At 42.2% G+C, this 11,953-nt stretch overlaps 1 protein-coding gene across 1 annotated transcript in view; it reads left to right on the top strand.

The window, feature by feature from the left end:
• Positions 1-11,953, top strand: part of spred1 (sprouty related EVH1 domain containing 1) — a 28,337-nt gene that overhangs the window by 14,892 nt on the left and 1,492 nt on the right. Inside the window, exons 3-6 of the mRNA XM_077731414.1 lie at positions 3,595-3,763; positions 5,943-5,989; positions 10,019-10,174; positions 10,841-11,953. The exon at positions 10,841-11,953 is cut by the window's right edge and continues 1,492 nt beyond it. Coding sequence (XP_077587540.1) covers positions 3,595-3,763; positions 5,943-5,989; positions 10,019-10,174; positions 10,841-11,539 — 1,071 coding nt within the window. The 3' untranslated portion in view covers positions 11,540-11,953. The remainder of the gene's footprint in view (positions 1-3,594; positions 3,764-5,942; positions 5,990-10,018; positions 10,175-10,840) is intronic.

An 11,953-nucleotide genomic window follows, 5' to 3' on the forward strand; every position in this document is an offset into this window, starting at 1 on the left:
TGAATAACAAGCGGACAGGAATATACAAAAATAGGAATGAAAAAGCTGACTTTTACAGACCTTGTCAACACTAATAATACATAATGTAGCCAAGTATCGCCCCTGTTTTTTCACATAACATCCGAGTGTTATCTGAAAATTACTTTGTGGACTTCTTGATCTTCATCAACTCACACAAAACTGATATTTAAACTCATGTTATCTCACATTGTCCCTGTCTTTAGCATATCCTTCTTAAGTGTTTGCTTTTAATATTTTGACCTGCTTGTTCCAATAGTTGTGTTGTGGATGAAAAAGTGATGTAGTAGATGTTGTGGGATAATCCAGACTCTGGCAACTAAAGTGTGAAAGTGATGTCAGAAGTTTGTGGCCAACATAGTGACGTAGAGACTCTGGTGGCCTCTTAAGTCTTCGACATTGGCGGCTCGTAGGCTGCCTGGTGTTTAAATTGCCTTTGACTGAGAACATTTTATGTATTTTGTCTTAAAGCCTTATGAGTGTATTAGTATGTATGTGTGTGTGGCACAGGAAAGGGTGTGACGGGAATGCTGTCGTGCACGCCGGGGCATACACATGGCTCAGAGACCCCGGCGACTGTTCTGGGAAGTGGTTAAACACCCCGCTCACTGCCAGCTTCTACCCCCCAGTCACCACAACAAACACGTAGCCATATGTAGGTCTGTCAGGATGCCATCCAGTGTCGGACGGGGTGCTTGACATGTGTGGCAGCCTTGCAGACTGTTTGAGGGCATCAGCGCAACAACAGCGGCTAGTCCAAGAAAAACAACCACCGCAGACGAACCCACAGACGACTAATGTTAGTCATATAAGACTAGCAAGGCATAGCATTATCTGTTCCTCTTACCGCAATATTGTTTGAAAACTTCAGGGAGTTGCGTAGAGAAGTTGTCATAGTAGGATTATTTAAATTGTGTTTTCATCAATTTGGGGTTTTCTCTGTCTGTTTCCTGATATGGAACTTATTTTTTTCAGTTTTTGGAGGGTTTTTTGCATGACCGGACATTTGGTCGCCGGTCTTTTGGTCCCGTTTGGTCGCCGGTCAAATGTACTTTTATTAAACAGTACTTAGATATTAAACAGTACTTAGAAATAAATTTTCTCTTGGATATTAAACTCTCTCTCTCTTAGATATTAAACTCTCTCTCTTAGATACTAAACTCTCTCATGAATATAATATTTAGAGCTGGTTTCAAAAGTAAACTCTTTTGACCGACGACCAAAAGACCGGCGACCAAAAGACCGGCAACCAAACGTCCGACCACCAGTTTTTGTGGCACTGTATTTTTGCCCATGTAATGCACAGACCATAGTCTATGTGTAGAACCTTAAAACCAGCACCTAAACTTTAAAAGATTTTGAAGAATACTAGTGGGTGAATATGGCGTGATAGTGGTGATGCTATTTGGTCCAAACACAGTAAACAGGCGGAGCCAGATAGAGAAAGAGAGGTGGCAGTGGGTGACTGTGATGCGCAGTGATGCGGCACAGAGTGTACTGGTGATGAGTCAGCTGCCTTTTATATAGTCACCAATCCCCCCTCCATCATCCTACTCTCAAAAAACGACCTAATTTGTTGACGAGTTGGCTTACGACTTTGGCTCACAGATTTGTGTCAGATCCTAAACTGAGCTTGCCGCCTCGCTCGTTTCAACCTCCCCAGGATTGCTCACAGCTGTGATGGTGGCGCCTCCCTAGCTCATCAAACGTAGCTTTTTTTGTGCAAAGAAGCTCTCCTGCGCACGCGCTTATTCTGGATATGTGTATGTTGCTTGTTTATTCAGAGTTTGACAAATGTGTTTTACTATCGGCTTCTAAATTCTAAGCACCAATAATGTTGCAAATGTGACTAGTTTGTGACTCCGTAAACACAGTAGATGGTGACAGTCCATTTGTTCTGTAAAAAAAATACTCAAACGTAGTTTTAAATGTTCACAGAATCCAAGTGAATGAAAGGCAAGATATTTAAAGTTTATTTGAAGTGTGCTTTTTAAATATCTGGCATCTGTGTTTGAAAAGAAAATGTGCAAAACAAGTTTTTGCATTTGCATACATTGGTGCTTTAACGGATTTGTTCTTAACTCACCATCTGACAGTATATGTACTAATAGCACTTAAATAACTGACGCCATGGGGGCTGTAAATACAACTTTGTATTTGACTTGCAGAATCCATCGTTCTTTAAATTTGTCAGCGGACACAATTAGTGGTGCCGCAGCGGCAGGCAACACTTCTCCATGTGACAGTTCTGCAGCTGATAATGTCTTTGTCAAACCCAGCTCCCTTTTATGTTGATTACTTATCTTCGTAACTCTTATTCCACCAAGGGGAATATTAAAAGTATTGTATTTTGATTAGTGCAGGCATCTGTAGGGGTATTCTGGTTTTAAATTGTTTAGGGGGATGTGGTTACTATCTCTTTAACTCATTGGATGCCATTGACTGCATTAGTCATCAAAGCTATCCTCCAAATCCCATTCACAGTTTCTTTGCCATGGCAGTTTTATTTGTAAGCTCTTTACAAAAGCAGACTTCAAAGATTTTTTTCTATCTTCCTCCATGTCTGCTTTCCGGCACACCTCACCTCCCACTATCTGTGTCCCCCACATGCAACATCGCCTGGCTCCTGTCATTTCTGTCACCTCCGAGCTTGGTTTGCGGAATGCAAAGTACTTTTCCTTCGCAACATGCGATACTTCCTTCTGTCTCTATGCGTGCATCACCATGTGACGCTCATCTTACCTGCTATGGCTCCATTCAGTCTCGCTCTCTGCAATCAGCCCCAGAGGCACAAACACACCAACCGCCTCCCTTTTATCACCTGATCCCACCCCATCCTCCTTAGTGTACATCTCTCTTCTTCCTTTCATCCCTCCAGCTTAACCCTTGGCCTATATTTTCTTTGAATGGCTGATAAAAACATTTTTTGGCATGCTTGTTGAGCTAGTTTTTGATTTTGGTTGGGACTTCAGTTACTTTCCTTTCCCATATATAACCAGAACATATAGTATTGACAAAAAAAATCTCAATCAGCAACTCATCTGGTATTAAGCTTGAAGTAATTCAATGTTCAATTAACATAGACATTGAAAGACACTGTTTAACATTAAAGAGATTCCAAATCTATTGGGATTGACAAGAAATTTTTCTGCACATTTGTCAAAACCTCAAAGACGGTATTGGCTGTCTCTCATTTGAATTAATCTTTCCCTAGAAGAAGGGCAGGGGGGGCTTATTAATAATAGGCTTTGAAAATACAGCGTCTTTGCACTTCACACCTTCAACTGTTTGCCTCCAACTTCCCTGTCAAAGCTGCCACTGCTGTCTTCCAACTCGTATCTATGAAAAAAAACCTACCTTTTAAAATGTAGACTAAAAAATAGATTACATTTTCCCAAAACACTACCCTTGTATTTTTTTAATTCCATTAAATGCTTATTAAAATATATAAACTTAAGATATCAAGTGGTTTCATTTTCCCAGTCTGTTGCATTTACAAAGGTCTTATTTAAACAAAAAAAACATTGTTCTTCCTATGCATTATCTCACTCTTCGTGTATCTTTTTTCCCCCCCAGGTTGTACTGGAATGTGTCCTGCAGGAGGGCCTCGTTTACAACAAGGTCAACCCAATCTTCCACCACTGGAGGATTAATGACAAAAAGTTCGGGCTAACCTTCCAGAGCCCTGCCGACGCTCGCGCCTTCGATCGAGGCATACGCAGGGCTATCGAGGACATCGGCAAAGGTGGGCACCTGTTTTGGACGCGTGTGCATGGTAGCTTGCAGTCAATGTGAGCGACATTGATCTCATTAGTGATTAAGGACACGTCATATGCTGAGCAAGACCCCCTCCTGGGTTATCTTGTTAGCACCAGCTTTCTGTATACACTCATTATATACTTTGGCTTAGATCTATGGTCAGTTTTCATTTGGACGCCAATTGGACAAACCAAGTGTCAAAATTTCAGTCTCGTTTGAGCATCGCGATTCTATAGAACAGGGGTAGGGAACCTATGGCTCGGGAGCCACATGTGGCTCTTTTGCTGATTTCACCTGGCTCTCTGCTAACCTTTTGAGCTAAAATACGGAAGCCGCTGATGACAGGGCTGAGATACTACATCCAGAGCTGCTTTAATCTTTTTTTTTTTTTTGCATTTGACTTCTGGAATGCATACTCATTGATTAGCAACTGCATAAGAATGTTGTCAAGAGTTTTTTTCCACAATAAAAGTGGTGAAATTCCAAAAAAAAGGCACCCATTTACATGTATTTTGACTTTTAAATCTGGAGTATGGCTCCCAAGGAATAACATTAGAAAATATGAATTGTTTGTGGCTCTCTTCGTCAAAAAGGTTCCCGACCCTTGGTATAGAACAACTGCTCTGATATGCCTAAACTTTTCGATTGTAACCTCTACCAGAGAAGGGTGAGTCTCCCTCATTGTCTAAATTTTCCTCCTTCCAATGCTCTCGGTGCTCTGGCATCCTCTGCATTCTGTCACTGTTGTGTAAGGCCTCTCTCCTCTGCACGCACACACACACACACACACACACAGACAGGTTCCTCTGTATTCCTTTTGCATCGCTCCACTGCCAGTCCCTTTTGCTTGGTGAATGTGTGCGGGAGTGGGTGGTGGACGAGGGTTGAGGTGTGGGTGGCCTGTGTTGTGTTGGTAGGCAAGAGAATATGTTGCGCTCCTGTGTGCACATGTGTGTGTGTATCGGTCTTGCAGCCCTCTGTTGCCATGGTAACACTGGGCACAAGGCTCAGGCTGCTTTGAAAGAGGAGTCGTGCTGCTGTTGCTGTCTCTCGCTTTCTTCCTCGCTCCCGAGCATTAAAGATGTGAAAATCTTTTGGTGCCCCCTACCTCACAGAAATAATACTCATAATAAGCCCCCTCCGTTTACCCAGTGGAATTGTTATAAATGGTTGTTTTTGTGAATGACGCTGATTTGCAGTCATTTCCAACGTTTACTGGAAGTTTCTCGTGTCAAAATAAGACTAGAGACAGTAAAGCTATTTGTTGACTAGATGACGCTAGCGAGACCACATGGCTGCTTATAAAACGTGTATCAACGGGTGTTTTCTTCTTTCTTTCTTTTTCGACTGCACTGACGAGGAATAAGGTTTACAAAGTACTAAGTTGTTTTGATTAAATCTTAACAAAGATGGCATCGTATGTGTGTTGTGGTGCTATTGCTCTTTTGCTTTGGAGGTTTGCAGATCCAGTTAACTCCTCATTCAAACTTTTTTTCCCTGCTAAAATTCACATGACAACAATTTGAATGTAGGTCAACCGCAATGTGAAAATAAATTCATTTTTACCGGAAGAAAAAAAGTGGCTTAAGGCAAGTTTTTTTGCACTCTAAATAGTTGACTAAACAAGTTAGTTGAACAGCAACAATGAACATAAATTATATTACAATTGTTTTTTTTTTTTGCCATTTTGACACAAAGAAAAGAGGTTTCATTTTGTGTCAAAAGTTTGATAACTTCTTTATATGCCTACACCAACACAGGAAAACAAAGAGGGGGGCGAGGGTCATCCTCGAACCTGAAACACGACCATGCAGTATCCTGCATTTGCAGACAAGGTGTTTTTTTGGGGGGATGTGGAAATGGCACATGGTGTATTAGCAGAGGTCAGGTTACATTATTTGTGGCATGCATATTTCATGAGCTTCCGTGCGCCCCGCTGACACAAAGCAGCTTTCATTTCCCCATGTAGTTGAATGGAAGCACAATTTTGGTCACATTCTGTTTTAAGCTTGCAAAGTAAATCACCCGTTTGACAGTCAAACTTTTTTGGTTGATGAATGACAATTCCAATAGTGTATGTAATCTAATATGTTTTTATCTGTCTAAAATAAAGATATGTGTATAATTTAAAGTCTAATGTTATATATGTTTTTGTTTTTTTTCAGGTTGTAAACCATTTGGCGAAGGAGATGCCCCAGAGGACGGACTACCAGTGAGTATTGGGTCATATATTTATATAACAACACAATACATTATATGATAACTACTAATATGCATATAAAGCCGTGACAAAGAAGGTCACGTCAATTTTATTATTAGTCTCTCCTCACATAGACGTGTCATCTTGCTTCTTGGGCCCACATCCCCTGATCTAATCCCCTAATTAGAGAAGGAAAAACTCAAAACTCATTCAGACGGAAAAAAAACCCTTAATATTCATTGTTGAATTTCACTCATGTAACAAGTTAGAGCAAAAAAATCCACGTGTAGGTGTAGTTAGTCCAAGGTCTTGTGTCCTTTGCGTACATTACAACTTCAAGGTTATTTGAATAAAGTAAAATATATTTCTGACATCCTCTATACTCATCAACCTGGTTCAATACTTTGGACTCCCCGAACCTTTTAGACCCAGCGCTCAATATCTTAAAAAGATGGATGAGGGAGGTAGCTGCGTTCTTGTAGCTGTGGCAAAGTTCCTCTTTAAAGGATCAGGCTGAACAACACAGGAAATCCAATGGCACTGTTGTTGCTAGGCAGCAAGGGGGGGGGTTGCTACGGGAAAGGGTTGGGTGTTCACAAGGTTCTGCGCGTGAGCCACTGAGGGTGTCACCATAGTGATTTGGCATCTAAATGTTGCGGTCGTAGATCTGCGCTGCAGAGATAGAAAAGTGAGCCATCCGCAAGTTCTGTAATTGGAGAGCTTGCAGATAGCACATCATCAGGATTCATCAAATCGTTGGATTGTTTGGACTGACTTGGACTGCAAGAGTATGATCATACAAGTATCATGAACAAGTTTCTGACTTGTGTACATCACCATTCTCTAAAATGAGCTCAGCTTGGGTATTATCGATGCTGAAAAACCATGATGTTATTCACATTAATGACTATATATTTTTTGCTAATGTCTCCCAAGATCCTTGGAAGATTGTAGTTAGGATTTCAGATACAATGGTGGCATGTTGGGGGACTGTGTGACACAACGTGCTCATAGTTCTGAGTCAAGGATTCAAACGTGGGCTATATGTGTGGCGTTTGCTTGTCCTTAAAGTCTAACCATGCCTGTTATATACAAAAATATAAAATGTAAACACTTATTTGAACATTTGAACAACAAGTGTAACACACTGTTTTGATTTACAGTGAGCAAAAATGTTATTGTGTTATTTTTTCAAGATTCAGCCATTATATTGGAATGAAAATACATTTTGACTATTGGCACGGGTAAACACCATACAATTGACTGATTTTCTTTTATAGAAAGATTAAAATAATAAATATTTTATTAATTCCCCAGAAGAGAAACTCAACAGTCTGGAAACCATAAAATCTCACTAATATACACTCAGTTCATGTCAAAAAAAAGCTGCTAACAGTATTAATACAATAAATGCAATACTAAATAGTAAATTTTAGACACTCATATTCACACTGAGTTGTATAGTACACTTTTGATAGCAGGAATGAACAATTTCTGGAATACAGAAGAACCTGTCACCTTGATTTCAACCTCAGTACAATCGAGTGTGTGCTTTGAGCTTTCTTAAGTATACACCCCTGATGATTTAGCTTGAAAAGAATCTGCTGTTATTTCTCAAGAAATTCTCAATCTACTTTCTGTCCCTTAATAGACCCACACAAAAGACTTGTTTTAATTTAACGCTTAAGTTCACTGAATGTATTTCCTTTTAAGAGCTCCTTTACAATGGAGCAAAGTTTGCGCCCATTTGATTTGAAGCCAACACCATTCAGAGATAAAGACTTACTCATAGCACCTGAGATGATTGATTGGCATAGCATAACATGACGTTAAGGTGATTCATTCCTTTACCACACTTGTAAATCAAAGTCCATATACCTCAAATGATCTTTAACCTTGGAAATAAATGTAAATGCCATTAATGGGCCACTCAGTGATCATTTACTGGCCTTATTCAAATGGATCAGATGCATAGACTCTGTCAATTGTACTATTAACCCTTCCAGTACAAATAGATCAAACTTCAGTAGTAATGAATAAGTTAACAGTATATGCACAATAAAATAGGAAAATAGTTTTATGTCTTAGTGGACATTCATCATTAATAAAAAAAAGTTAACAGTTTAACTCATCGTGTACCGAGACCAACATTAGAACCCCCGTTTTCCGACGCCATGAGAGGATGGAAGTACCCTGGCTGTTCCCTGACACCACTATTAGGCAAGGTTTCTCCCCTAAAGCCCCCCTCCCATTTGTCCTCCACCACTCTTCCATTCCTCACTTCCTTTCCTCCCTCACCCCCGGCCACATCTCTGGGGTCAGATGAGCTCCAGATTGGCCCCCACGCATGCCTTTGAATGGTAGGGCTTAGGCGAGTGCTTCAAAAAGGAAGCCAGAGTCTGTTTCTCATTTTGATCCCTCCCCTACCCTCCTCCACCACCCTTTGCTCCTTTCTGTGTTCCTCTCACATACACATACAGCTGTCATCTGGCTTTTTAAGTTCCCTGCTGCATTTCTCCAGCTGAATCTGGTTTATGACTTTCTTTTTACACTCTTTGGCTTGCCTTTCTCTGTCTCTCGCTCTTCCCCCTCGCTCTCTGTCACTCTTGCATTCTCTCATTCTTGATTCTGTTGTCCCTCATGCACACACACGTACACACCAATCCAAGCTTGAATCCAATTCAAGATCATTTTTCTCTCCCCTGTTCGTCTTCTCGTCTTGCTTAGGTAGACACTTGGTCCGTTTGGGGGTATTCTGTACGCACACGCACATTCTTTGTACATTCACTGCATACAGCTCAAAGGAGGGGCTGAAAGGGGAAAAAGTTGGGGGGGTCAAAGGAAGCATCTCTTAGCAACCACAGGACAGTAATTACTGTTGCAGCAGCTGGGAGCAAACCAGATTTCCGCTGTGCGTTAAAGTACTGGCGTGGGCTCCTTTAAATACGGCATTGACTAACCGGAGCCAGCAGCCTACCCAACACAACATTTGAGGAATAGAGAGAGGAGGGCTAACCCAGCCTTGATGGGGTTGGGATGGCAAGGGAATGGGCTTAGATCGGGGTTAAACTCTGTGTTTGTTTGTTTTTTTTGTTGCCAAAACTAGACAAGGAGAATACTGTAGTCATATTATTTTGTAATTAGATGTTGCCAGTTCCATATCATTTGGTGCAGAATGAGTTTGTACCTTTGTGCGTAAATTTAGATTCTCTTAAAATGGTGTGACAAATAGAAGAAGTACCTTACAGTGTCAAGGCAGCTTTAAATCATAAATTTGTTTGAATTGAAGACGCTGTGTACCTTTTCTTACTGTGATGTAATTTCAAGAGATAAAGCGAGAATTCTATGAATCAAATGTTGCCCGTTTCATGTTTCTGAATCGACTTTTTTCCCTCCGCGATGTGATTTTGGTGCGTGGACAAGCTGGGAGGCGCGCAGATTCTTGTGCTGACATAACGCTGGCTCCTGATGTAATATCCTCCCCCATTTCTCGCTCTCCGTGTTTCTGCTGCACCTCTGCATTCATGAATCACGACATCATTGTCACATTTGTTGCCATGTGTACTGAAGCCCTTGGCACTATTGCTTATTGAAACCTATTTATAATTCTACTGGATCTGAAATGTTCATTCCCCGTACAACAGTATACATTCCCACACAACACAATCTGCGGCATTCACAAAATGCTATTTATAGAAAGTTGAGTCTGATTATTGTCAATGGTGTGTCTCATTTCATTTTGAGACACTGTAAAACTAGTCTGCAAGATTTGTCTTTCGCCAGTTTTTATTTTTGGTTGGGCCTCTTGTTACAATGTGAACCATTATTGTCAGATTTTCTTAAAATGCTGGAAAATGGCTGTTGTCTACTCCCAAAGAAGGGCCTTTAGTCATTGCTGCAGCACCCTAAGACAAGATTAGGTGCAGTCTACCCTCTGGTGGTTAAAATTGGAAAGCAATGGGAGGATTTTTTTTTGTCTGGTTGTTTTTCGTCTGTTAAAATTCTGGCCTAAGATCTCCACGCGTTTATTTCTGTCTACAGGCATGTGAGGAGCCTCCATCTCTGTGTACACCCATGAAGGAGCCCTTCTCTCATCTGAACAATGTGGTGTCCTCGGAGCCCTTCAGAGGGTGCTATGTACGTGCTCAGCCCTTTGACGAGTTCTCCGCCAGCAACCGACGTTACCTGCCGCCACAGGTATGATCCTCATGCCACAGCCAATGACTTACACAGAGTCTTGAGTTAAAGTCATCAAAACTTAGTTCTTCTAGTGCACATGTATCAAAGTGGCGGCCCGGGGTCCAAATCTGGCCCGCAGCATCAATTTTGTGTGGCCTGGGAAAGAAAATCATGAGTGCTGACTTTCTGTTTTAGGATCAAATATAAAGGAAGGGTATAGATGTATATTAAATTCCCTGATTTTCCCCCTTTTAAAGAAATAATAGTCATTATTTAATATTTTTTTCTGTTTTTAGTACAAAAATCGTAAAATATGTAAATCTAAAAATATTAAAAAAGCTAGAATAAACATTGTTTTAGATCTCTAAAAACTGAATATTCAGGGCTTTTAATCCATTTATACAAAAAAAATCTAAATATTATATCTCAAAGGGTCGAGTTGACGTTAAAGCGGCCCGCAAAACAACCCGACTCTGACACCCTTGTTTTAGTGCACTGTAACCACTTTGTGGTTCACTATTCGTAGTCCCTGGTCAGACAGCTTCCAATTGTACTGATCCAATACCACGCTTCCAGGATGACTATAACTGTTTGAGTTAATACGATGTTTTCTATTGATACCGTCCCTGCATGATTATTTGTGTGCAATCATCATAACTGTTATCTGTCCTCCTGCTCTCAAAGGTCTCATTCAAGTCGACACGCCATGTCAGCTTTCACATGGATGAGGAGGAGATTGTCCGTATCAACCCCCGCAAGGACGTGCTCATTCGTGGCTATGAGGACTACCGCCACCCGGTTATGTGGAAACAGGACACAGAGCGAGAAGACCTGGATTTCACGCCAACCTTCCACAAGTCGGACAGTAAGAAGTGCGAGTACCTCTTTCCCGACGGCCCCGGCATGGACCCCCACTCGGGCCCCGGTTTGGGGATGGGCACGGGTATGGGTATGGGTCTCGGCAAGGACACGGCCATCAAGACTCAGCCCTCGCCTCTGCTCAAGTCCAAGAAAGGGAGGCGGCGGCGAGAGGACGGAGAGCGGTCGCGTTGCATCTATTGTCGGGAGATGTTCAACCATGAGGACAACTGGCGGGGGCAGTGCCAGGATGCCCCCGACCCTATCAAGCAGTGCATCTACAAAGTCAGCTGCATGTTGTGTGCAGAGAGTATGCTCTACCACTGCATGTCCGACTCCGAGGGGGACTTTTCGGACCCCTGCTCTTGCGACACGTCCGACGAGCAGTTCTGCCTACGCTGGCTCGCCCTGGTGGCGCTGTCCTTCATTGCGCCCTGCATGTGCTGCTACCTGCCCCTGCGTGCCTGCCACCACTGTGGTGAGGCCTGCCATTGCTGTGGGGGCAAGCACAAGGCGGCCGGGTGACCCCGCGCCACCCTGGTGGGACACCCTCAAAGCTAGCTAACACAAGAAGCGGATCAAAGCGGATCAATTTCATGCAGGAATCCTTTTTTTCCCCATTCCCCGCCCACTTGCTGGGATGGGGCAGTGTTGTTGGTCGCCAGCTCTGGGGGCTATTGTGGAGATTTCAGTTTGCGTTTGGTGCCGACCAGCTGAAGCGGAAGACGAACTTGAGCTTTGTGGCGAGCCAAGTCCAGATGAGAAGATGAGGACTTTGAGATTAATAGACTTGGAGATGTTACTAAACGCACCACACACACCTACACACACAAATATATACACACACACACACACAAACTTACACGCCACACTCACTGGCATAAAAGTCGCCGAACTCTCCTACAAAAAACGTGTAACTTTATGAAGGAAACTTGTCTT

The sequence above is a fragment of the Stigmatopora nigra genome, chromosome 13 (assembly GCF_051989575.1).
Source record: "Stigmatopora nigra isolate UIUO_SnigA chromosome 13, RoL_Snig_1.1, whole genome shotgun sequence".
Taxonomy (NCBI): Eukaryota; Metazoa; Chordata; class Actinopteri; order Syngnathiformes; family Syngnathidae; genus Stigmatopora; species Stigmatopora nigra.